Here is a 25,657-nt window from a genome sequence, read left to right on the forward strand (position 1 = left end):
GAGTTTACATTATTCCGTCGTGGGCGTTCAAGACATAGATTACATGACGCAAAAGAAAGATCCTAGATAGGTATGCAATGAACTCCGATCTATCATGCTGAAAGACAGGTCTTTCTCGCTGAAGTATGTATAATCTATGGAAAAATTGGAAATTTCACGTCCGTGTCCGGGACTGTGCCAATGAACCTGAATCCAACGCATTATAAACCATAAATGCAAAGTGTCATGAGTCCGCCCCCCAAATTACTTCCACCCATCCGCCCTCAGCCCATCCGCCTATCTTATCGATACTCTATTATAAACCGGACGAAGATTCCCCCTTAGCAGGCGCCCATCTACCCAGCCACTCGCGCATTTTCTCCAAGTTACCCGCGGCAGCCTCGGCGCCAGCAATACACCAGGCAAGATCATATGATTTTGATTTCTGGTCTGCGTCGTCGCCACCGTCACCGGCACCCTCTGCGGCGACCATTTCAGCCAGGTTCCGGCGATATTGGCCCGTTTCGTCGGTGCAGAAATAGAACGGGGCGGTGTTGCGGCTGTCTGGATGGACGTTGATCGGGTCGATGAGCGGACGGGTGATGGCGGTGATCTCGGCGACGCTCATGGGTTTCGATGGTGTGGTGTCTGGTGATGCGGGCTCGCCGGCTTGTGGGGGAATATGTTGTTTTCCCGTTTTGCAGTAGGGATTCTGACACCAGGGTTTGCCGCAGCCGCTCATCAGTTGTGAGAGATAGCGGCGTTCGATGCGGCGGCGGAGAGCCTTGCCTTCTGGATCGTATGTGTCCACGTACAAGGGGCCGAAGCAAATACTGCATAGGCCGAGGGATTGATTTCCGCCGCTGCCGCCCCAGGCGAGGGTGCGGCCGCAGTTTTGATTCTGACAGATTCGGGGTGGCGGGCGCGAGACGCGCTCGAGATCGTGGTGGCGGAGGTGGGTGTTCATGTCTCGGAGGCGGACGATCTTGCTGCACAGGTGGCATTCTGTCGTTCGGCCGCCGTCGACGAGTTCGTGAGGTGTCAGGCCGGAGAGGACTACCTCTGGGTCATGGAGTTCGGGATCGGAGTCGCCTTTTTGTGGGACGAGTAGATGGCAGAATTGGCAGAGGATCAATTTCCCGGGGCAGTCGGTGGTGCGATGTTGAGCGAGACTGGGTAGACCGTCGAATTGAGCAGCGCAGTCGGGACACGACTGTGGAGTGTGGTAGATCGAGTCATGGCTATGCTTGCTGAAGGGGTCGTTGCCGTGTGAAGAGTCGTGAGGGCAGTGCCAGTGATTCTCCCACTCTGCGGAGCGCTTTTGGAAGACATTGTCGCATTGTGGGCAGAGTATGTTGTTGCGAAGGCAGAAATTTTCGTGAAGAACGAGGGTTCGCTCCGGTACCCATTGCTGACAGTTCTTGCATTTCACGTCCCCTGCCGCATAGGCGTTTTCTGCAAAGTCTTCTCCTGCCTCCCCGTTTTGCTTCGCTGATGAGCTTCGTTTCACGCGCAGTGTGTATTGAAGAGGCCGTGGGACAGACGCCTCATCACTGGACTCGGAGACACCGGCATATGCAGAGATATAGATGGCCTCGGCGCCCTCGAGGGCCACGTTAGTTGGCCGAATCTGGAAAGTCTTAACCCCTTCAGACGAAAAGTCGCCCCAGACATGCATATCTGCCCGCGGTCGTCCCTGCTGCCGGGCAGCAAGCGGACTCGCAAATAGCCACACGTTCGGCTCCTCGGTCGACAGCTCAATCTCCAGCTCTTCGTCCCGATCCCACTCTCGAAGCTCATAGTCTACATACTCCCCGGGCATGACCTGGGCAGCAATCTCCTCTTGCAAGCCGATCACACCTCCAACAGAGCTCCCACTCGATGTCCCCGGAGCTCGCGCCGCCCGCTCCAGTCGCTTCTGAAGTGTCTCTCGAGCCTGCTCCTCAGACAACGCCACAATATCCACCTCCAGATCGGTATCGACCACACAGATCCCGTCTCCTTCGGGAAAGACCTTGTCCAGCAAGAATCGGAAAGACTCGTTTCGTGTACCCGGGACAGTCAGAATCTCGCCCGTCGTCAGTGTCGTGAAATTGTCCCGCATGTGCCGCTCCAGTAACGCTTTCCAATCTTCTGGATCGTATCCGGCCTCGAGTGGTCGTAAACGGACATAGGTGCCCTTGGGTAATTGCTTCGCGTGAACAGTGACAAGTGGACGGACATTTGCGTCTTCATCCCGCGCTGAATCAATCACTACATCATCATCATGATCATCGCCATCTCCGTCTACAGTGTGTGTCTTCGCTTTTGCCCTCTGTTTTCGCTCTTCGTCGTCAATCCCGAGTACCTCGCGCAGAAGCGCACTCAACGCCACTTCATTCTCCGAGGCTGAAAACTCGCGAATCCCCGCATACACGAACCGATCGTTCCGCGGATTCACAATGCGAAACGTCAACGGATGAGGAAGTGCCTGCTGCCGGTCTTCGATCTGCTGACGTGCGCGCGACTCAGCGGCAAAGGTATATGGATTGAACGGGTCAAAAGCGGGCGTGTGGGTTCTGGAATTGCTCGTCGTGCCAGGTACTGTCTGAAGCGGCGCGGCGGCAAGAAGTTGTTCGAGGGCGGACTGGGGTAATGTGATTTTGTCACCTGGTAGGCGGGGCGAAAGGTGTGATGGTGTCACGGCGAGCTGGGCGGACCAGGTCAAAGTCGGGGGCTTGTCCATATCATTCATGAGGCTGTACAATTCTCAGACCTTTAAGTAAAGTAGCTTTCTTTGTGTTCGTAAGCAAATTTCTTAGTAGGTTGATCGTGTATATGCGAGGAGGAGAAATGGATCTCGGAGATGAATGTCCCTGAACGCGGGACAATGGGATTACGTAGGGTCTCCATCTCCATGATGGGGGCCGATCTTTTTGGCGATTCTTTTGGGTGGAAAACGGTGGAGCGCGGCGGGAAGGCCGAGGGGTGTTCTGGAAGGCTCCGCCGGCCCCACAGCGATTAGTGATCTACGCCTCTTTGCCGGCCATCTACGATCTACTTACTCATAAATTATGCGTTGCTGCCGACTATCGGCTATATGATTTACAGAAATCTACGGTCCTTGTCCCATGGTACGATGTTTTGACGTTGGAAGTGCGTTGAAAAAGAAGGTTATACGTAATTAAACTGAGCTGAGAGATTGATGCTGAATGGAGAGTAAAAGTATGGTATCACTGTAGAACGTGCGCCTCATGGAACCCAGTTTCAGACCTGACCGTCACTTGAAAAGACTACCTGCTCAGTCGTGGGAAATCTAGCGGAAACTGCGCATTCGATGGCGGGAGCTCGTATTGCACCAGTCGCACTATGATGAACAATTAGATTCATGTGCGTCGAAAGGAAGACGCGTGTCTTGTCTTCTGAAAATCTTCTTTTTTTTTTAAAAAAAAAAAAAAATGAAAAAAATGAAAAAAACCTGATCACCTACCATCGTTGCAGAACACCCCTCGTTATGCTCGATGCAGTAGTCTCCGCGGCAGCTCTGGCACGTGCGTTGTGTTTTCCGCTTGCAGGAACCGCACTGGATGATGGGTTTAGAATTTTTCAGGTCCAGCCACAGAAAGAATGTGCACCAGACGAATACGTACCGTTGGACCACATTCCCAACAATCTTTGCTCACACCTTGCTCAATTCTCTGGAAAGCGCAAAAAGTCAGCTTCTCTCCATGGTCAGAGTCTTTTGCCATGGAGCTAGGATAGGACCATACCTCTCGCTCAACATGAGGTGACCCAGCAGCCCCGTGTAGGGTAGGATGCGCTGATCGAATCGCAGTCTGATGGGGTGTGAGGGTCGTCCGCACGTGGGTCGGATGCGGTAGACAGTTTGAGCAGAACCACTTATTACAGCGATGGCACCAACGATCCGTCAGGCAATCTGCACAACGCGCAATCAAAACCGGATATTCGCCGGGAATCAACACCGGTCGCTTGGCGGCCGCGACGTGGGAAACATGCACAGGAATCGGGCTCAGCAACGGGAAGTGTTCATCCGACGACTGACCCCAGATAGCAGGACCCTCGGGTGAACTGTGGCAACCATCACATCCACGCGGGCCCAATGCGACCGAGGCAATTGCCGGACCAAGGAGACGACCTTCGGGAGCCGGGTTCGTCTCCGTCGCATTGGTGTAACGGTCAACATCATGACGAGGTCCACGACAGAGGACTGCGTCAAAGGCAATGAGCCCCTCGCACTTCTGAAGGGTTTGGGCCCAACCGTCCACCAGACCGTGCTTGAAAATCCTTCCCGAAGCCCGGTACCATTCGTCTCCGTGACTCTGGAGGTGGGCTGGTGCGTTAGCAGTCTTTGGAGGGGACACGCTACCCTGGGGCACCTCCTCGTCATTGTCGGAAGAAGTGTTGGATGAGCTTCGGCTGGAATCTGATGAAGGTGCCAAGCGAGATCCCCACCAATCACGGTACTGGCGACGCACCGCAGCTCGAGGTGGAGTGTGCATGGGTGAGAAATGATAGATGGCTTTGACCTTGGGCGTACCCTGCGGTCGTGTAGGTCGGACTGCATGTTGGATGACTTGCATCAGCTTGCGCTCGTTCAGATGCTGGCATTCACGAATCGACAGAATGTTGACGTTGAACCGGTCTGTCAATATGATATCGGCCACCAGGTCAGCAGGCACGGAAAGGCCATCGAGGATGAGCGTCCGGACATCCTGCAGAAGGGATCGCTTCTCGAGACTGCCAAAGATCTTTCGCAGGGGAGCTGAGTAGATCTCATCTTCGGTCTGGGTGTCGGCGTCCTGGGATGGCTCCGCAGTCGACAGTTGCGCGCCCCGACAACGCGTGAGGTCGAGATGTCTGAAGACATAAGGGGTGGTGGTGATCACTTTGGAGAGGTGTCGTGACGTAGAAGCAAGTGTCAGCAGTGAAGACGGACCCAAGTATGGCGCCATGTGGTCAAGAATCAGACTGTTGGAAAGCGCATTTTCCAATGGGGCTTGTTTCGGCGGAGGTTGGGTTTGTTGCGTCAGCGACTCGACCGGGTCATGTTCTTCGATGGGCAATTCTCGCACCACCGGTTCGAGTCCAATCTCTTTCGCAGTCAATCGGCGAGATCCATAAAAATCCGGCGCTTGGTTGATGAGATGCTGACGATACGCCGCCATTGCCCCGACGGCGACCTCGTCGCCGATGCGCAGCAGCGGTGCGTGAGGATGAATCTCCTGCAGAGCTGCGCGCGCCTTGGCCAACTCGGACTCGAGAAGGTGAATTGTCGATTGCAGAACTGCCGACATAGCGTGGGAGTTTGGAGAAGGATGAATTGCAGAGGCCAAGGAGATCCACAGATCGTGGGACATGGTCGATGTTCCCTCGACGCAGTCTCCACCGGCAGGCTCTTTTATACTTCGGGAGAGACGGGTCGACCGTCCGCCGGAGAAAGTAGTAGTCTGATGAATGGAATGGGTCCGTATGACTTTCTGATGTGCCACCGACCGTTCAAGAATGGCAGTTGGAGAAGGACCCACCAAAGGATCACGTTGTGGGGGGGGGGGGGAGATGGTCAATTTGAATCACTGCGGCGATGAAAGGTACGACCGACTGACAATCGCTGGCGTCGGCACGGTTAAATCAGTCCAGAATGCATGGGAGGTGGTTAGAGGATGACCGGATCGGGTCACCGTGGGAGGAGGGGGCCGAGTGCAGAGTAGACCAATCGATCTGCAGATGTTACTTGATCCAGTTGAATTGCGTTGGTGAACAAAACAATCTTGACCGGTGTTACTGTCAGTGTACAGTGGTCCACTCATAATCAAAATCGAAAAAAAATAAATAAATAAAAATAAAAATTCACAGATTCAAAAGACAATGCCATGTCCGCCGAAGGGTGTAGTAGTAGTAGTAGTAGTAGTCAATCGTGAATCATTGCCCAAGGTCCACTTGTGGATTCGAGGATACAGTAGTCGGGCTGTAACCGTATTGTAAATCATTACCATCTGTCCCAACAGGTGGAGACGGAGATTCTAATCCTCATTCAAATCCGGGGTGGAAGGGTTCACTGGTGGGAATTGGCAGGAAGATCCTCTGTTGGTGACCGGTGGATAGTGGAGACTGGAGACTGGAGACTCCACGTCCACCGCGAGAATGCATTAGATGAAGATAGTACGGAGACAAATGGAGGACATGATCATGTACGCTTGTGCAGGAGATGGGAGGAAAGATCATCACTGGAGAGTTGCCAGGGAATTGGTGATTCAATTGAGTAAGGCGATAAGAGCATGCCAAAAGGGGAACGGAGGGATAGCGTCAGACCCGATTGACTTGGAGGGGACCAGCCATTACGCAGAAGTTGTTATGGCCTGTCAAGTACCGGACTCGGGACTTGACTCCTTGACGGACCCGACCACTACTATTTGATATAGGTCGCGGGCTGGGTCGGTGAAATCACGATCCCTTGATCTCGGGCTGGACGGTGAGGGCGTCCTCGTGACGATGAGACACGAGAGCTGCGAGAAGCAGAGCGTCATGTACAGCAGAGGCTAAGAAAGGAGCAGACGACACCGAACGTGTTCATGCCAGCCATCCAATACGGAAGACTTGAAGCTCCATTGCCGCATGATTTTTCACCCACTCTGCCAGTCCCAGCCTATGGGGCCGGATCTTTCAGATTCAAGAGTGCAGAGGAGGCGGAGAGATCCCCCCATCGGACTCGAATTTTATACTGCATATAGCGTGCATTATGTAGTGGCCGACGCTGTTGATCCATCCATCCATCCGGTCATACCAAACTCAACTGGACGAAATGGCGATAGGATCCATGACAAGAAGTCTACAAAGATTGCCCACAAAAAAAAAGATCCTTGGGAGGACTTGGCAGCATGATCTAAGAGACTCGGGCTCAGGTGGAATGTCCCCTTACTGCGCCAAGTAGATCGGGCTGTCTCTCAAGGGAACCCCGACTGGATGGCAAGGTATGAGGTAGTAGTAGTGAGTGCTGATACTGACTGAACTCAGTACTACAGCTCGGTTCACCTTCTTAGTAGATCCCCGACCAGACCGACGCCTATCCTACCATCTCACCCTTGGAGAGTTCCCCTCACATACTCATCCACAATCTCCCAAGCGCACTTCCTACAAGCCATTCGATATCATTCATTAGACGGTTGACACAAGAGAGTGTCCCACAGACGCATCTCCATCAAAGGTCATTTAGCCTAAAGCACGATCATCAAAGTCCGGCACCGCTCATGTCAACCTGTGCATGACTCGGCATCAGTGGACGGAGGAGATGGCTCTCGGCTTGGGTCGATTCAACTCGTCATCCGCGTGTCCCCGTCAAAAGGGTAAAAAGCCACCAATCGGTCGAGGGACTCCGCCGATCCACCGGTCACGCGGAGATGTACAGGAGCATTCGTAACTGGCCGCGTCTAAAGGCTGAGTGAAGTGGGAACCGATGATCCACCATTCTCTGCCCTTTTTGAGTCTCGAAGGCGCTCTCGGGGATCGGAACATGATCACAACCCTACAGGACTCCTGCACCTGCTGATCTCGAGTGCCCTTCGAGCTCTGTGTCCATCTAGGGGTTTCTTGTCTTGGCGGTGGCTGCGGACTACTGCCAGCCAAACACTAGATAGGTACCTACCTACACTTACAGTACGCACTACGCAATGCCTATCCACCTTGATGCGGACGATCGCTGTCGTGGCTGCGTACCCAGAAGGATAAAGTGATGTGCAGGTCCCGCGGCGCAGTGGCACTTCCGGACTGGACGCATGGGGCCAGATCAGCGCCAAGCCAATGATGGCAGTTAGGCGGGTCGATCATGTCGTGGTTACCTTTGGATCTGTGTCCAGTTCTTCACATGGGAGGGCAACCTCTACAGCAGTAGAGCAATTGACCTCGAAATACCGAGGCCAATTGAAGTTTGAACACATTCACTTTCATCTTCTTCCTTTCAACATAGATGCTTTGGCAATACCGCTGATAGATAGTAGGAACACGAGACGCATCCCCGACATCCACAAACCTCACCTGAGGGGTTCATTACACAAATTTTCATATTGCTGAGATGCAGTGCTCTTCTATCAATAGGCACCCTACTATGCGTCAGGCTCTCGGGTTCAGAAAGATGCCAAGACTCTGGGTGTCATGTAGGCATTGCGTCCTCCTCCTGGTCCGACCAACCCATGCGTTGCCTTACGAGCCCCTGCTCAGTAGCTAGTGTAGACCGGATGAGCAATGCTATGGTTCTTTGATCCGAGCAGGAGCTGGACCCTGTAGATCATGGTGGAAATCATACATTCGAGGTGATGATAAATACATGGACAGATGGATGGATGGATTTGGCTCCTTCCATTTGGCTTCTTGGATGCAACGCAGACTTAGTACCTGATGTTTTGGTCTAGGAGGTACTATACTGACTTGATTTAGGGCTCAACATGTTCGGACTAGACAGGATTCGTCTTCTCACACCATACAAGGTATTCATTGACTCATGTGATGTATTCCTGTTTGAGATATCCTCATCTTCTTGGAATTCTCATATCTGTGTAGAAAGCTTTCAAATATCAAAGCATGTCTACCCAACGCAGCCACTCTATGATGCCCTCTTTGTGGTATGGATCGTTACTATATCCAGGGCAGTCAGGCTGTACATAGCAGTGACTCTAGTGAGTACGTATACTTCATGTAAGAACACCCCCCTTGATCGAGCTCTCCACTAGATCCGGGCAGGGATTCACCCCCAAATGACCGGCGCCAAGCCAGTGCAGTAACAATCCAGATGTAGCCAAGAATAAAGGGATGATAAGCCAAGCCCTCGAAATAAGGGAGAACCCCGTATCGAAACCGAAAATACGGTTAAACAAACCCAGCTCTTCGACTATTTACTGCCTGTACTCTTAGTGACAGGTACAGACCACAGTGCCCACTGCCCACTGCTCAATGGCCCATGCATGTACCATGTTGATCAACATGCCACGCCTGCAGAGGCCAGGAATCGCACTGTCTACGTATCGGTCATTCAGTAGTACTGTACATGGCTACATGGCTACATGCCACTGCCAGGTGCTCTCTTTGATTCATGAAACCCTTACGACCGCCACTTGGTCTTGGGACGATTCTCATGCTTCATCCACACGTATACATCTAGCTAGGCTGACTGCTTCTGCTTTTTTCCCATCGGGCATCCGGAAGGCCACCGAGGCGTCACCTGTTGAGTTTCCGGATCTCCGTGATCGTGTTGGTACTTTTGCTTCGTCTATCGAGTCCGTTTCGTGTCGATGTTCGAGCGCATGTATCTTTGCCCGCTACCATGATCCCCAGATCTTGACTGATGGAAGGTAGTGCTGGGGTGGTCGTTTAGCCAAGGGAGTCGTGCCCAGCGCCGTGCAGTATATAATGATACTGAAGCAGTGGTCGGGCCTACGGCTCCAATCTCAGAGGGCGGTTCAGGAGACACTGGTCGGGATTACCATGTACAAGTGTACTGGAGGTTGCCTACTACCAGAATACAGACCTTTTCCAGGGCCGGGTGCTGGTAAATATTATGGTAATCCACGTGGTAGGCTGTCCGAGTACCCAGGTAAACCATGTCCGCTTGCTACATGCACGCCGTGGCACCATCACGTAATTAATCTACTTCACATCAGTTCCCGTCGAAGGTAAAATGGTGCGATTATAAGACTAGTGGTACAAGTTGGGCGCGCATCCCTTCGTGGCCGAAGAACTCTCCCTTAGCATGGGTAGTCCTCGCCGTTGCTGATCGACGCTGGAAATGGGAGGTTTGTTTATTCATCCATATACCTGTTATCAGATCGCAGGTACCAGATACGAACGGAGAACATGGTCGAGCTCTGCCTCTTTACTTCCACAACTTGGACACGGCCACCTCCTTGTCATCGTGCTTGTTGAGAATCTTGGCAGTGGCCAAGTCGAAGTCCTCCTGAGTAACGTGCACGCGTCGCTCACGCAGAGCGTACATACCAGCTTCTGTGCAGACACCCTTGAGCTCGGCACCAGAACATCCGTTCATCTTCTCCGCAATCTTGGTCAGGTTGATCCCGCGGGTCAGGTTCATCGATCGAGAGTGAATGCGTAGAATATCGGCACGGGCCTCGACACTAGGTGAGTGAGAATGAATGGGTTAGCATGCCATCAACAACCTTTCTACTATCCGGGGGTGGGCACTCCTCATTGAACGTACGATGGTGGGGGGAATTCAATCTTTCGGTCGATTCGCCCAGGTCGTAGCAAAGCTGGATCGAGAATGTCCAGTCGATTCGTGGCCATGATAATCTTGATGTTCTTCGTGGGCTCGAATCCGTCCAGCTGATTGAGCAGCTCCAGCATAGTGCGCTGCACTTCGGAATCACCTCCACCTGCCGAGTCTATACGGCTAGAACCAATGCTATCGATCTCGTCCATAAAGATGATACTCGGCGCATGCTCACGGGCCATCACAAACAGTTCTCGCACCATGCGACTTCCTTCCCCGATATACTTTTGCACCAGCTCTGAGCCACTGACACGAATGAAACGACAGTCCGTGTGGTGGGCGACCGCACGGGCCAGTAGCGTCTTACCGGTACCGGGAGGGCCGTAAAGTAGAACACCCTTTGGTTGCGCGATACCCAACGACTCAAACAGCTCCGGATGCTTCAGACCCAGCTCAATCACTTCCTTGATTTCCTTGATCTGCTGGTCCAATCCACCGATCATGTCGTATGTGCTGTCGGGTACCTTCTCCACCATCATCAGTGACACAAGAGGATCAACCGAGGATGGAAGCATCTTTTCCAACTTGTATGAGTCTGAGAGGAGGGCTACTCGCTTGCCAACGGTGAGCTTGGCAATGTCGACGCCATCCGCGATATCGACCACTAATGGAAAGCGAATCGATAAGTATCAGCGCGAGATCTGATGTGAGTAGTGCCACAAGCAGACTCAGTCAAAAATGACATACCGTATTTTCCTTCGGGGTGGACCTTCACCAAAACCTTCTTCGTGCTCATCACCTTGACCACCTCACCGACGTAAGAGCCAGGTTGTTGGAGCAGACCGAGCTCCTCCCGCAGTAATCGTACTCGGGAATTGTAGTCATTGCGCTGAGCTTCCAGGCGGCGGAGCACAGCCTGACCCTGGATAATCTCGAGCTTCATGCTCTCAATCTTGTTCCGGTAGTAGTTATCCAGCGCCATGGCGAATCGCGAGAGGGATGAGACCGACGGGCGTGGAGAAAGAAGAGAAGAGGTAGCAGTATTTCTTTGTCCAGATGGTACGATTCCCACAGCAAGCTTCGAACGGCAAAGATGAATGAATGTATGAGAGAAGGCGACGAGATTGAAGCGCGATGACGATGTTTGTCCCGGAGTCCTATAGCTGGGCCAGCTTGAAGCTGCGGGCACCGGAGACCCGATCATGCCAAATGATGACTAAGGCTATCCCGGCCTTAGAAACGGGGCAACAAGGCATGAAACTGCCAAAAAATGCACCAGCCGCACAGCTTTGGAGAGCTCTCCACCCATCATGACTCAGCACGAGTTTCATTGGCCGAGCCAAGGAATGGTCAACTGAGAGCTCTCCACGCGGGCGTGTCCGACCCTGCGGTCTGCATTGCTCTTTTGTACAATCCTCAGCTGATTGAAACAGCAGGTCACCGCAGGTTCCCAGACCTTGATCTGACCATTTCTTTGCCCAAGCCCCGCAATGTGAAGCGGGAGCTATTAAATATCTTCGTTTCCTGTTTCTGGTCTTGTCTGGCTCCTCTGTCTACTCGATTACACTGCTGGACTTTCGCATCTGCTGGACGACCGTTGCAGATCTTCAAAGAATCATGGCGCCTGATAAGAAGGCACCCGACCAGCCCGATCCATCTCGGGCAACGGGCACTGCAGCCAGCGAAACCTCTGCTGCGTCTCGGCCGATTATGCGATCATCGTCTTCTTTCCGGAGAGGTTATGGTAAGTTTCTTCTTCTTCTGCTGCTGCTGCTTCTTTTTTTTTCTCCTCTCTCCCTGGATCATCTAACGTAGCAACCTAATACCGCAAATGGTACTAACTCCCAAATTAGGTACCTTGGATTCACAAACCTTTGATGCTACCGCGTCTGAGCCCCTCGAAGAAGAAAACACCCAGGATGACCAAGGGAGCAGCGCATACACCTCGTCGGCTATCCCTGATCGGCCTCGAAAGCCATCTGTTGGTCGTCGCATGTCCTCGAAGCGATTCGCGCCCCACAAGGGTCAGGGTTTCTCTGTCGACGATGATGCAAAGGAGGTTGAAGAAGATTTCGCCCAGCACAAAGCGACAGCGACGCAACAACAGTCTCCACGGCTTCGGCCCACGCGCCCCGGTAGTTCCACTCTACGCCGTCGCCATGGAGTCCGACCGAGTCCACTGATTCGAGCCGAGTCGGATAGTCAAGCGATGGATGAAACCGCTCTCCCAGAACCCGACATGGATCCCGCAGCCAAGGCGCCATCAATCCGCCATTCTGACGGTGGTAGTGTTGGTTCCGATGGAGAGGATCTTGAGGGCTCTGACGTGGACGACGAAGAAGTTTCAAGCGATGCCGAGAGCTTCACGCTGAAAGACCGCCAGCAGGCGATTAACGAGACTCACCCGTTCGGTATCAGGATCTGGAAGCCGGCGATCTACAAAAAGAGTCGGTCGGTGGAGAAGACTGCCGAGGGTGATATTCACTCCTCTCCGGGAGGTCGCGTCAGTTCGGTGCTTTTTGCCACTAACCTGCTCTGGACGGTGCTCTTTGGTTGGTGGCTGGCGCTGGCTGCTCTCTTCGCTGCACTTGCATGCTTCTTGTGCGCATTCTCCCCCAGCGCGGTAGAGTATGGGAGAGTCTTCGCCGGATTGTCCCGCTACCTGCTCTATCCTTTCGGTTCCTTTGTGCTCCTACGCTCTGATGACAACTATGCCGAGGAAGACGAAGGCGAAGGCCGCAGCATAAGCGAGTACGAGCAATGGCAAAACGGAGATCTCGAGCATGGTCGTCTCTTCTTTGGCCCGCGCCGCGAGCGATCCCTGGTGGGAAGACGCCGCAACAGTGTTGACTCTGCGGGTGAGCAGGACAGTCTGCTCGGTCGCACCCAACGTGGCCAGTCAGAAGACTCTCAATTAAACACCTCCAAGCGTCGACTGTTTGGTCGTGGTGAGTGGAGTCTTGGTCGGGTGGTGTTTTTTGTCTTCTTCTACTTCTGGATGGGACCCTTGATACTCCTAGTCTCGCTGGTCTGTTGGCTACTCGTGTTTTGGATTCCAATGGGTCGAGTGACTTTGATCCTGACGAGTCATTTGCGCCGCCATCCTCTTGCGCTGTCATTCCACTCCGATACGTCTTACTCTAGGATCAACACCGGCTCTTCGTCCACCTCGATTTTGCTCTGCACGTACCGTGCAGTTGGCACAAGATACTGGAAGTATACCATTGACGGTACCAACATCTTCTTCATCAACTTGCTTGCTCTCGTTGTATTTGTCATCTTCGACTTCTATGTGCTCGGAAAGTGGCTGGCCATTGAGTCTTGGATCACACATCCGGCCCTGGTGTTCACCTTGTCACTGATTTCAGTGATCCCTCTTGCCTATTTTATCGGACAGGCTGTAGCCTCCATCTCCGCTCAGTCATCAATGGGACTAGGCGCTGCAATCAACGCCTTCTTCTCCACTGTTGTTGAAGTCTATCTATATTGCGTTGCTCTGACTGAGGGTAAGTCCCAGCTTGTGGAAGGCAGCATCATCGGAAGTCTTTTTGCAGGTATTCTCTTCTTGCCAGGGCTTTCAATGTGCTTCGGTGCAATCAAACGTAAAACACAGCGGTTCAACGTCAAGTCCGCCGGTGTAACTTCGACCATGCTTTTGTTTGCTGTGATTGCGGCGTTTGGCCCGACATTATTCTATCAAGTTTATGGAAGTGTGAGTCTTTTTTTTATTTTTATTTTTATTTTTTTTTCGATTTGACATGTTTCTGCCTTTGTCTCCCTCTCTGTCTGGCACTTGCTCTGTTGCAAAGGATAACCCGAACTTCTGGAGCGATGGATTCTTGCTAACGTACGTCTAGCACGAGTTGAACTGTCATTCCTGTGCTCATGGACCGGACCCCAAGAGCAGGGATTGCCGTCGATGCTACTTCTCTCAGACAGCAGCAGTTGATGACGCCTTCTTCAAAAAAGCTGTCCAGCCATATGCTTGGATCTGTGCTGTGCTTTTGTTCCTTTCGTATATAATTGGTCTGTGGTTCACACTGCGAACACACGCTGCCTTGATTTGGGCGACAGAAGTCGAGGAGAAGGAGAAGGAGAAGAAGGCCGCGCATCAAATGTCTGATTCGTACACTCTGGAACCAAGACACTTGCTCACCCAGGTAGGACCTGAGGCGTCAGGTGCCGTTAACAGTCAAAAGGACTCTATTCGCGAGTCGCAGCTCTACAGGCGCATCTTGGGGCAATCGCTCCGCCAAGTTGGTCTTGAAGATAACAGCGGAGGCTACTTTGAGCAGGTGGAAAGTGGCTCTTCGGGCAAGAAACCCGAGACGCCCTACCTAGTTCCGCCTCGATCTGGTGGCGGGGATGACGAGGGCACTTGCGGGCCCAAGCCTCTCCATAGCCTCTCTGGCGAAGAGAATGAACGTCTTGTGCGTCAAGTCACAGAAGTTGCAGCAACGGCCGCTGCAGTGGCTGCCCGGGATGTAGCTCGTGGCCGCCGACACTCAGCTCAGCAGGTTCTCACAGCACGTCAAGCTGGTCGTACTGCCGCTGAGCAGACCAAAAATCAAGCTGCCAATGACGACCACGACGACATTGGGATCACTGCGGAGCCTCCTCACGGCGGTGGTGGTCATGACGCACCCAACTGGAGTAAGGCTAAGAGTTCGATTATCCTGCTCAGCGCCACTGTGGCTTATGCGATTATTGCGGAGATTTTGGTCAATACAGTGGACGTCGTTTTGGAAAGTGTCGACGTTGATGAAAAGTTCCTCGGTGTTACCTTGTTTGCTCTCGTGCCCAACACAACTGAGTTTTTGGTATGCAACATTTCTTTCGATCAAGGATTTAAATGAAGTGCAAGGGGGAGGTGGAGGTGTTCCAGTAACTGACTGTCTTACAGAACGCCATTTCATTTGCTATGAACGGCAACATCGCCTTGTCAATGGAAATTGGCTCAGCCTACGCACTTCAAGTCTGTCTGTTGCAGGTACCTGCGGTGGTCCTCTTCAGCGCATTTTATACCCGCTCAATCGACCCGTTGGAGCTGGCGAGCCACTCATTCAAGTAAGGAAACATCTTCTCTTTTTCCACGACCAGCAGCCACCGTCCATTGCAAACTTTCGTGCCAAAGCTAACATTCATATGTGCGTCCCAGCTTGATCTTCCCACAATGGGACATGATCACTGTAATTCTATGCGTGTTCTTGCTGTCCTACGTCTACGGCGAGGGTAAGAGCAACTATTTCAAGGGATCCGTCCTTCTTTTGACATATGTGGTCGTCATGGTTGGTTTCTACCTGTCCGGGTACAGCAACATGGACAACCTTGGAGTCGATCGCTTCGACACCCTTGCTATCGGCGCATCTCGTGGCGAAGCTTTCTACACTGTCGGTCGCCCGACTTCTGGTCGGGCCTTCTGAGTGGTTCGAAATTGCCACACGCGTCTGCATTCACCTCGTTAAACCGAAGTCAACTAGGCTTTGAGTGGAAATGACGTGTCTAAGCCCGACTATGCCTGAGTCGACAGTCAGGAGAACGAAAGGGGATAAAAATTTGTGTTCGGTGCTGTAATGCCATCACTCTCATGTTCTGTTCTTTACCGTCTTTGCATTCCCAGCGGATATGATGTTCTCGCGTTTCATGAATCCTATACCTTTTCTGTTTCGAATTACGTCTACATTTCGCTTCTCCCGCTTTTTGCTTGTTTTGCTGTTGATTTTAAATTCTGGGGTCTCGTCACTTTCATCATCACTATGATCATTACTCCATCTTCATATTTCATCCCACATTCTTTGCATCTGGATTCCATCCGCGGTCCTGTCCATACTGTCTGCCGACTCCGAGTGTGTTGATACACCACGAATAGATCGAATGGGAACGTGAGGGAGTCTGGAAACAGACATTGCGCCGGGTCCCATCTCATGTTCATTCATTTCCGTCCGTGGTACACCCCAAGTCTCTTGATTTTGTCCATTGACGCCATGTCTTGTTCCTCGTCTTCCGCCGTCGTCCACGTATACTTGGCCTCATAGGGTGACTTGTACATTCCGCAACCCTGTGTGTATCAACGACGTTTATACATATGTAGATTGAATATCCATGCCTGAAGATGAAGCCCTGCAGAAATACACTTGACTACAAACTCTCCGGTCACAATTGCATCCCATTCTTCAGGACATGACATCCATTCCACATCGGACAGGATACAAACTTCCAAGCTCGAAACTCTGGCGGCGCTTGGCGGGTCGAAGTCACCCTCGCCGAGCTGGAAATACGGATAGGGCTAGTGTTTTCTGGGCGGGGGTGAAGTGGTGAAATTTCCTTTTTGTCGACGTGTGTTTGTATAGGGTGGATGTTGGATGTTGGATGTTGGCAACCTCTTGCTTATGTGTCTTGGCTGTGAAGGGGAGGGGAAGTCTACTGCTTTTTCATGGCCGGATGTGGGGAGGACGTGGATTGTTCGATGGTGGTGTCTGTATAACCATTAACCATTAACCATTAACCATTTGATTGGGGGGTTATATACGGGACATGTATGAATTCAAATCATGTTAGTCCGGTGTGGTAGGGAACGGGGTATGTCTGATATTGAAGATTCTCTCGTATTGAGCCGCATATATTTCTCTTGATTAAAGTGTGAGAATATACTAGAGTAGTAGAGTAGAGATTTCTGGTAGTTATGTTTTGTTTCACTGAGTGGACCTTTCTACTCTGTGGCGGGGTTGCGCTGTAAGGACTGTGAATGAATTTCGTGAAAATCGTTTTATGCATCGCTCATTTTATGCTACTTTCGAGCATATACTCCACGTTGTCTTTTTGTGGAACAGTGTGTACTGTGTAACCCCCTGTGTTCTACTCCGGCTTCCATTCACCGACGGCGTCATCTACCATCTGCCGGTACTTTTGCTGGCCGAAGCACTGCTCCTTGAACACTTCATACTTGGCCTTCAATAGGGCTTTCTCCTTGGGATCCTTGGTTGGCATCACCTTCTTGCCGGGTTTGCTCATCCGGTCCATGATGTCCCAGAGCTCCTCCGTTCGACCTTCCGAGTCGGCACTGGCGGCCTTGGCTCCGAGCATGGCCGCGCCGTGACAGACTGCGGCGTGGATGTAGCGTGGAATCACAACGGGCATGTCACATGCGGACGCGATGAGGCGGACGAGAATGTCGTTTTGACACTGGGAACCGGACATGAAGATGGAGGTGATGTTGTGGCCGGCCTCGTTCATGGTTTCGACAATTTGCTTGGTTTGGAGAGCGATGAATTCGAGCGTACCGTAGTAGTGGATGGCGAGACCGTCAACGCTCTTGTCGCTGGTCATGCCGAAGATGGATCCGGTCATGTTGGGATCGGCGATGGGGGATCGATTACCCCAGAGATCGCCGTAGAAGAAGAAGTGGCGGCCCAGGTAGGCGACACTCGGGGCTTGTTGATCTTGCACCATTTCTTTCAGGTGCTCGTTGAGGTACTCGTAGATGTTGGCATGGTAGGACTCGGCAATGGAGAGTGCTTGGTTGAATGCCGGATGGGTCTCGATGACATGTTTGAGAAGTTCACCGGTGGCGGATTGTCCTCCTTCAGCCATCCAGTAGCCTGGCAGAATAGTGTCTTTGTAAGGGCCCCAGACACCATTGACAAAGACTGGGTTGGGGGACATGGCAAGGTGACAGGTGGACGTTCCGGCAACGGCGGCCAGTCGTGTGAAGGCCTGCGCCTTGTCATTTCGAGCTACGTCCTCGGTCAATTGAGCTGCGCCCAACGCAACTTTGGCTCCGACAGTACCGATCCAGCCGGCATAGGCATCAATGACACCACTCCCGATCGCGATACCGGCTGGAAGACCAAGGTCGGCAGCTGCTTTCTCACAGAGGGTGCCGACAAGCTCACCCGCACTGAGATAGTCGCCATTCTGTAGAAGAAGGAGTGGAAGTTAGTCTGGTTTAGAGTTCTTTGGTCAAGCGTTTTCAAGAATTTCAGGCTCACCACCCCATTGACTCCACCCATGCGCTTAAAGTTGTCCTTGGTAAGATCACTCAATCCAATCTCGTTCAAGAAATCTTCTTGCCAGCCCTTGACACTTCCGTCGACTCCCACGGGGACATATCCCTGCTTGCAGACGACACTGCAGAAGCTTCGCTTCTCGTTGCCAGTCGCGAGATGAGTCAAAGCATCGCCCAGATCGTAGAACTTGCATCGATCGAAGAGTTCCTTGGGCATGTTGTTCTTGAGCCAGAGGACCTTGGGGATTTCCATCTCGATAGACATCTTTCCACCCACGTAGCGGAGCAGATTATGATTAGTAGCGTTGATCTTGGCAGCCTCTTCGACGGGCCGATGATCGAGCCAGAGGATGACATTTCGGTCCGAGTCGAAATTGGGACCGGTCACTGAGACGGGCTCGTCGGTTTCCGCGTCAAACACGGACAGGGAGCAGGTGGCATCGAAACCGATACCACGCACGCTATCGGGGTTGAGGTTATGCTGACTGATGGCACGTTGCACGGCGATGCAAATACAGCGCCAAATGTCAGAAGTCGATTGTTCCTGGACATGGTATGTTAATCTCGGGATCTGAGAAAGAGGAAACACTGATGGAGCGGACATGGACGCGAGGAAGCGAATCGTACATAGTATCCATGCTCCGGTTGCCATAATCCAATGTTTTCCGAGGCCAGTCCGACAATATCACCTTTGGAATTGATGATACAGGCTCGAGCACTACCCGTGCCTACATCAATGCCGATGAAATGATCCTGGTGCACTTGGATATCATCACGAGGGTCACTGGATGCCTGTCGAGAGCTCTGACGAGAGGGACGACGGAAAGGCAGGGAAGCCATTGCGTCAAAGTCGGAGAGCCACAGAAACGCGGGTGGGGGGAAATTGACGGGGAGAATCGAGAGTCTTGTCTAGTAAGTCAAGTCGGTGACGTAGATGAGACGACTCGAGATTCTTTCTTGGGATCGATGGTACCTATGAACGTTGGATGGTCGTTTAGATCAATTGAACACGATCAACACGAGAATCGGCATACTACCTGTAGTCAAGCTGGTGCGGGGTAGAAGATAGCTCTACTCACCTTGAAGAAAGACGAGAGATTCGAGCAAGGCGAGATGGGAGAGTGCGGGCGTAGTGTGACCAGTCAATGAGGAGAAAGAGAAGAGAAGACAGAGGATGAACGCGAGACAGAATCGGCTTTATACCATCTGAGCTCCAGCTGCACTCCACGGGGGGACACGCCGGTCCGAGAAGCTTTCCGCTGCACGATGTGGTCAGTGGTTACTGTGGTCATGTGGTGTGGTGGTACTGTCTCTGTCTTTGTACCTGTCTCTGTCTCTGTACCTGTACCTGTACCTGACAACCTATACATGACTACCTGTACCTACTACCTAGTGCTGTCGCTGGCGGGCCCGATGCACTACCGTACTGCACGAGGTCGGTCGAGTATCGGATACGTCCGGAGGAAGCGCCACTGCCGCAGGTCAGTACCGTGCCCGACGGTCACTTGGGAGACTGACCGTACTACATGTGGCAGTACTGAGCTGCTGTTCACAGGCAGGTATCTTGTACCTCACGAATATGCTTGGGTACCTCACCCAGGAGATTTAAGCCGACTTGGAGTCGGAGACCAGAAAATGATACAGGGATTGGTGTGAGTCGTCTTTATAGGACTACTACTACTACTACTACTACTACTACTACTACTACTACTACTACTACTACTACTACTACTACTACTACATAGTCGGAGTAATTGCAGTGCCTCCTGTCCTTCTACTACGCTCAGTAGTAGTATTTACTATTTAGGAATTTACTATTCACTTTTTCAGAACCTCAGTACTTACTACACCTAGTGAGAATTTCTATCAGCGTAATGAACCCGGTGGCCAACTGTAGTAAATATGTACAAGGTCACTTCTTTTCTCATCTGACCGCTGGCCCCAAGTCTAAATGTCTTCTCCTGCTGTACTTGCATTGTCAGATAGACTTGCAAAGGTACAACGACATCCGAGTCCAGCTCACCTCCACCTCCGACGGCATATTTCAAGTTGCAGTAGAAGTCTTGCTGCGCAGAGCGCACGGTCCAGAACAGGTGCGTTCAGGATGTGGGGGATGCACGACTGTGGAGCAGGTCGACCAACAAGAACATCTCCACGCCAGGAAGATCATGGAGATTGGATGACTTGGCCCAAGGGGGCCAGATTCTGGCAAGGAGTATGTACGAACGAAGAGTAGGAGGAGGACACATGGGTGTTGTACCATGCCAGTAGAGGTGGTTGACTGGTGACTGGTGACTGGTGACTGGTGGTACTTGGAGTTGGAGCTCGGGATCGGTACTTTTCAACTGTTCCAAGAGTGTATAGTGTAGACGGTAGTAGTCCTCAAGAGCCATCCTCACCCGGAAGGCGGATGGTCGGACTACGGCACTCATGGAGAACAGGATTAGGACTGATGATTTGATTAGCTTGGGGACTGATTACCAGGCCCCCATGATCGACCTGTCGGTTTTACTCATTTGCGCGGTCATTGGGCTCATCGCAGTGAACGGACCACGATCGACACAGTAAGTGCACTCGAGAGTCTTGAGAGGTCAGAACCATTTGGGGGTAACCGAGCGATCCGCTGGGTTCGATCGACAGTCGACAGTTGACAGTCGACAGTCGACACAGTCGTTGGAAAGGTACCCCCCCTCACGGGCCACGAGAGAGCGGTCAATTCAATTCTACCAGCGATCTGGGATCCACCGAGCTATTACTGTTATGTTAGCACTGTAGCACCCACTACCAACTGAACTGACAGAACAAGGACATACATATGGATGTGAATTGGATGTAACAAGCATCACTTATCTTGTGGCAATGTCAACGAGCTTCACTTGGGAATTGGTAAGGATCAACCTTACAAATTCAGATGAGCAGTGGAAGAGCAATCACCCTCACCTACCCTCTACCTACCCCCACTGCACTGTACATATTTCCACGCTACAACGGTCCTCGGGCACACAATCAAGAGGCAATTCGACCGGTCCTTTCCCAGGATGAGTTTGAAATTTCATTGGAAGATGAATGGTACATGTTGACACTGAGTAGAACGAATATTGAAGCTACCACAACACCAATGATACCGAGGTTCCTATCTTAGCACTTGTCCCATTCGAATCTCTCGACGGAGACGGGACTCGCGCGGGCCGAGATCCCCCCCAAAAAAGGGAAGCTCTTTCAAGCTCAACTCTCCCCAACCTTGCCTATCCCGACACTCCAACGTCCACTGGTGACCTACTACCTATTACCTAGTAGCACCTACAACGAACGACAGACCACTGCCGACTTTCCACCAAACCTCGGCCTCTCGAGCTCTCCCCACTGCGACCCGCACCCATTCCAATCCTCATGCGTCTCCTCCCCTTCCTCCTGGGGACTCTCCCCTCCCTGCTCCTGCTTCCCTCAACCGCAGCATCAGCCTCCAGCACCGGCGCCGACTCCACCGCCGAAATCTACTACTGGCCCCTGGGCGCATCCCACCCATCCACGCTCGCGCGGATCGCATACGACCCGATCACCCTGCAGTCCAATGTCCTAGCGTACACGCCTCCCGCGTCGGGATCTGGCCCTGCGCACGAGGATCCCGATCTCGATCTCGTTCGTCTAGGCGTCTACTCGCAGGCCGGGTCCAGTCGCAAGCAGTGGGCGGGGAGCTTGGTCTCGAGGGCGTCGATTGCGGAGGCGCGGGGTGCGTCCTTGCCGACGCTGCGTCTGCATCTGGGTCCCGCGAACGAAGTGTATCATGTTTCGGTTGCGGCGGCCGGTGAGACGGTCGTTCGTTCAGAGGCGGGTAAGAATGTGAAGGGCGGCCATGCACTGGGTACGGGCGCGATGGAGCGCGCTCGGTCGGAGGGTGAGAGCCGTGGGGATGCTGCTGGGCGCGTGCGCGTGCAATTGATTAAGAGCGAGGCTGCGGTGCAGCCGCATTTGAATCGGCCGGTGGTCGTGGGTCCTGATGGACAGAATCCGGAGGAGGTTCCGGAGAAGACTTTGATGCAGAAGTGAGTTGGTTTCTTCTTCTTTTTTGGGGGGGGGGAGTGAATTTTGCGCTAGAACTTGGCTGACTTGTACTCTTTCTTTTTCTCTTCTCGCGCTAGGTACTGGTGGATTCCTCTGGTTGTCATGTTCTTGTCCTTGTCTGGTGGCGGCGGCGGTGGTGGTGGTGGTGGAGAGTAAACTTGGGTTGGGCTGGTTGTGCACCAAATATGATGATTTGTATATACTACTTAGTACCCTTGCGTTTCCTCTTTTTTTCTGATTCCAAAGGGTCGGTGGAATACATGAGGAATCTTGTCTTGAACGGGGTTCGTTCACATTCAGCCGTATCTCGTAGATGGAGGGAATTTGCGTATTCAACTCGGTAAAGACGGACAATGTGTCCAATGATTTGATAATCTATTCAAGGTAGAATGGGTGATAAGCGGCTGTGGGAAACATGCTCAAAGACAAGGACGGAATTGGGAAACACAAAAAAACGAAATGAAAAGAAAAGGAAGAAAGACAAAAGAAGAGAAAGACTCGACGAGTCCAAGAGTCACCGCTGTGATTCAAGTCGTACTTTCTCTCTCTCTCTCTCTCTCTCTCTCTCTCTCTCTCTCCAGTCAAGGTATCTGTCGTCGCTCAATAGTCAACGTCCCCTTGCCCGACGGCCAAATGTTCAAAATCATGAGTCCACGGTCCGTCAACGCGACAATCTCATTCTCATCGCTGAACTTCATCTGAAAGATCACGGCATCCAACTCGATCGATTCGGACCGCAACTCCGTCATCCCCGCGGCATTTGTCCACGGGTGATAGTGTATGCTGTTGGGATTGACCAGGGCGTGAGGACTCATGGGCCAGACGGTGATTGTCTTCCAACTTGCCATCGCGAGGCGGGAACAGCGGGGGGAGGGCACGATCAACGAGCCCTGGGTGGTGTCGGATTCGTGGAACCCGCCCAGTTGGGCGACGACGCGCCAGTCGTCGAAGCGTCGGCCTCGTTCGAGGTTCATCTCGTGCGTGCAGTGCCATTGTCGTGGGTTTGATTCGGAGGTCAGAAGACAGGCCACTGTCCAGTGCTCGACACGGTGCGTGGCGATTCCCACGGCGAGATATTGCCAGTGACAAGTGCCGGGGATGTTGCTGTCGTCATTGGTCGAATGAAGTCCCCAAAAGGGAATTCCAATGGCAAATGACAGGGCGAGTTCGGGCGAGTATTTGACCACGCAGGAGTTGTCGTGAACGTTGGGCTCCGAGTGGCTCATGATGGTGTTCAATTTCTGGAAATAGCTGAATAGTGGACGTCCGCGAGAGAAATGGAGGAGTTGGAGACCGCGATCATTGAAGGCCAGCTTGGTGCTTGGCCCTCGGTCGATCAACGACTGGTGACTGTGTCGGCTGGAGTCTAGATTGGTGAGACTGTAGGCGTGATATATGGACCCTTTCAGACCGAGTGTTAGGTGAAAACATGCAAAAAAGAACAACTCTCTTTCCCCTCTCGAGTCTTTCTTCAATCCGTCAAGACGGAGGCGGAGCGATGGTGGACTTACGGATGAGAGTTGGTCTGGTCTCAGAGACCTCGGTCAAAGTCTCCTCCATGTAATCCTCCAGTCGATATTTACCAGGCTGCCCATCACTGCTGCTGCTGCCGCTGCTGCTGCCGCCGCTAAGTTGGTCATCGTCACCCTCTGTATCCTCGCTCTCCTCATCCTCATCGTCCTCCATATCCTCGTCCTCGCTCTCCTCATCCTCGTCAGTACTGTCATCTGTCGTATCCTCATCCCCACTTTCATCCTCATCAAAGACGTCGGTGAGATACAAAAGAACATGATGATCCCCAGCTCGCTGTCGATGCTGCCACGAGATGGCGAATTTCTCATCCCAATACGTCGCCAGAGCAGTAGGGTCGTACTCGCTCTCGTCCGGAAACCCATACAACCGCACAGCATCGGTGTTTCCGTTCAGCGAATAGAACGCCAGATACACACATCCCTCGGGATACGCCTCGGCAGCCTGCTTCACGAATGGATGGCTCATGTCCAGATTTTGGTCCGTGAATGGCTTGAACCGGTGCAGTGCCCACACACCAGACGAGTTGAGTGACGTATGGAGGACTTCGATCGTTCCATATTTTTGCGCAGGGGACTCCAACCGACGAGTCACACGAATGTCCCCCTCGTGTGTGTCCACCAGGTAAAGCGTCTCGTCCCCATGAAAGGCTAGCAACGCCGTCGCGGGCATCCGGGGCTCCAGGCAACAAGCTCGAGGGTTGAGTTTCCTGCCTTCGAACTCGAAGAGCTTCCGATCTGTGAAATAGCGTGCCCCGTAGAGATGCTGATGCCAGGTCCAATTGAGATGACTGACCACATACGGGAAATTGTCGCGGACCTGCTGTTCCAGTTCCTCATGCGGCCAGCCTGGTAATTCGCGAAACTGGTGTTTCACCATCTCTCGACTGAGGATAGACATGGTGTAGAGATATCGCGAGCAATACGCGAGATTGAAGAACGTGCAGGGGTCGCATTTTCGGAATATGAGCTCGATGAGCTCGGTGGGAAGACGGAGTAGCATCTTTGCTTTGTTTCTACTTGTTCGGGTACGAAGTGGGGTGAGAGCGCTTCATGCAGCTATGTTAAATGAGAAATCAGAAAGTTGAGAAAGCGTCTCTGAGCGAGGATAGAATGTGGAGTGACGGAAGTAGTGGTCTAGTCAAGTCAACCCCCCGCCTCGTCTGTTGAGATGTGGTAGGAGTGGTCAAGACCGAGAGAGAATGCGAACAAAAGAGAGATCGAGGCACATATGTGAGGCGAGGCTGAGGGTGATTAGATATACTTTCGGTTTTATAGTAGTCAGTAGTCACACTGCCAGGCACCAGGTACCTCCTGCTCACTGCAGGACTGTAGGTACCTCGAGCGCGGATTCAACGCACGAGCCACCCTGTTGCCTGGTGGCCCTCACCCCCCAGTTCCCGATACGAATGCTTCAACTTTCAAGGACGCTAAACCTGAAAAGTATCAACAAGCCGGTATAAGAGAGGACCAGCAGAAGGCAGCAACCGCTCTGATCTCGGCGGGCCTGACCTACGATGTGCGTCAACGTCAAATTATGCTCTCTGCGAGCCGCACGAGAGAGCGGGGCGTTTTCTTTGCCTATGCCAAAAGTCCCGGTCTGCTACTAGACGACAGTGCGAAGGGACAAGTTGCTTAGGAATGAGGGCATCGGGACCTGAAAATAACAAGGCCGAATTCGATCGCGGTGCTTGCGAGGCAGGTTCGCTTCCAGCCCGCGGCCGCCAGGAAGAAGGCTTGTGGTGCTTGTCTCCTATATGATATTCAAAGCTACCTATATTCCCTGCTTGGAAGGAGAGACAAGCCCGCTCAAAGGTTAAATCAACTCAGAAATACTACCTATACGAGCCAAAGGACCGAGTTGCGAAA

The 25,657-nt window shown here is 52.5% G+C and overlaps 8 protein-coding genes across 8 annotated transcripts; 3 read left to right on the plus strand and 5 right to left on the minus strand.

Annotated features, from left to right (window-relative positions):
• Nucleotides 1-295: 295 nt before the first annotated feature.
• N7539_006862 (putative ubiquitin fusion degradation protein (Ufd1)) lies at nucleotides 296-2,713 on the minus strand (the record flags this gene model as incomplete). Its single annotated transcript, XM_056936463.1, has 1 exon — nucleotides 296-2,713. The coding sequence occupies one exon, from the start codon at nucleotides 2,711-2,713 to the stop codon at nucleotides 296-298; it is 2,418 nt and encodes an 805-aa protein (XP_056788398.1).
• Nucleotides 2,714-3,554: 841 nt separating this feature from the next.
• On the minus strand, nucleotides 3,555-5,336 carry N7539_006863 (uncharacterized protein; the record flags this gene model as incomplete). Its single annotated transcript, XM_056936464.1, has 1 exon — nucleotides 3,555-5,336. The coding sequence occupies one exon, from the start codon at nucleotides 5,334-5,336 to the stop codon at nucleotides 3,555-3,557; it is 1,782 nt and encodes a 593-aa protein (XP_056788399.1).
• Nucleotides 5,337-9,838: 4,502 nt separating this feature from the next.
• On the minus strand, nucleotides 9,839-11,174 carry N7539_006864 (proteasome regulatory particle base subunit RPT6; the record flags this gene model as incomplete). Its single annotated transcript, XM_056936465.1, has 3 exons — nucleotides 9,839-10,097; nucleotides 10,181-10,856; nucleotides 10,940-11,174. 3 exons carry the CDS (start codon nucleotides 11,172-11,174, stop codon nucleotides 9,839-9,841), a joined length of 1,170 nt encoding a protein of 389 aa, XP_056788400.1.
• Nucleotides 11,175-11,809: 635 nt separating this feature from the next.
• On the plus strand, nucleotides 11,810-15,615 carry N7539_006865 (calcium/hydrogen antiporter; the record flags this gene model as incomplete). Its single annotated transcript, XM_056936466.1, has 5 exons — nucleotides 11,810-11,936; nucleotides 12,046-13,904; nucleotides 14,050-15,012; nucleotides 15,096-15,259; nucleotides 15,351-15,615. The coding sequence occupies 5 exons, from the start codon at nucleotides 11,810-11,812 to the stop codon at nucleotides 15,613-15,615; spliced, it is 3,378 nt and encodes a 1,125-aa protein (XP_056788401.1).
• Nucleotides 15,616-17,047: 1,432 nt separating this feature from the next.
• N7539_006866 (FGGY-family carbohydrate kinase) lies at nucleotides 17,048-19,037 on the minus strand (the record flags this gene model as incomplete). The annotated part of the gene is made up of 3 exons (XM_056936467.1): nucleotides 17,048-18,106; nucleotides 18,181-18,741; nucleotides 18,825-19,037. The coding sequence occupies 3 exons, from the start codon at nucleotides 19,035-19,037 to the stop codon at nucleotides 17,048-17,050; spliced, it is 1,833 nt and encodes a 610-aa protein (XP_056788402.1).
• A 528-nt stretch (nucleotides 19,038-19,565) lies between these two features.
• On the plus strand, nucleotides 19,566-20,004 carry N7539_006867 (uncharacterized protein; the record flags this gene model as incomplete). The annotated part of the gene is made up of 2 exons (XM_056936468.1): nucleotides 19,566-19,652; nucleotides 19,867-20,004. The coding sequence occupies 2 exons, from the start codon at nucleotides 19,566-19,568 to the stop codon at nucleotides 20,002-20,004; spliced, it is 225 nt and encodes a 74-aa protein (XP_056788403.1).
• A 1,583-nt stretch (nucleotides 20,005-21,587) lies between these two features.
• N7539_006868 (uncharacterized protein) lies at nucleotides 21,588-22,415 on the plus strand (the record flags this gene model as incomplete). The annotated part of the gene is made up of 2 exons (XM_056936469.1): nucleotides 21,588-22,240; nucleotides 22,337-22,415. 2 exons carry the CDS (start codon nucleotides 21,588-21,590, stop codon nucleotides 22,413-22,415), a joined length of 732 nt encoding a protein of 243 aa, XP_056788404.1.
• A 425-nt stretch (nucleotides 22,416-22,840) lies between these two features.
• On the minus strand, nucleotides 22,841-24,791 carry N7539_006869 (F-box domain protein; the record flags this gene model as incomplete). Its single annotated transcript, XM_056936470.1, has 2 exons — nucleotides 22,841-23,661; nucleotides 23,771-24,791. The coding sequence occupies 2 exons, from the start codon at nucleotides 24,789-24,791 to the stop codon at nucleotides 22,841-22,843; spliced, it is 1,842 nt and encodes a 613-aa protein (XP_056788405.1).
• Between the last annotated feature and the right edge of the window lie 866 nt (nucleotides 24,792-25,657).

This window comes from Penicillium diatomitis (genome assembly GCF_028827545.1).
Source record: "Penicillium diatomitis strain IBT 30728 chromosome Unknown utg000009l_segment0_segment0, whole genome shotgun sequence".
Classification (NCBI taxonomy): Eukaryota; Fungi; Ascomycota; class Eurotiomycetes; order Eurotiales; family Aspergillaceae; genus Penicillium; species Penicillium diatomitis.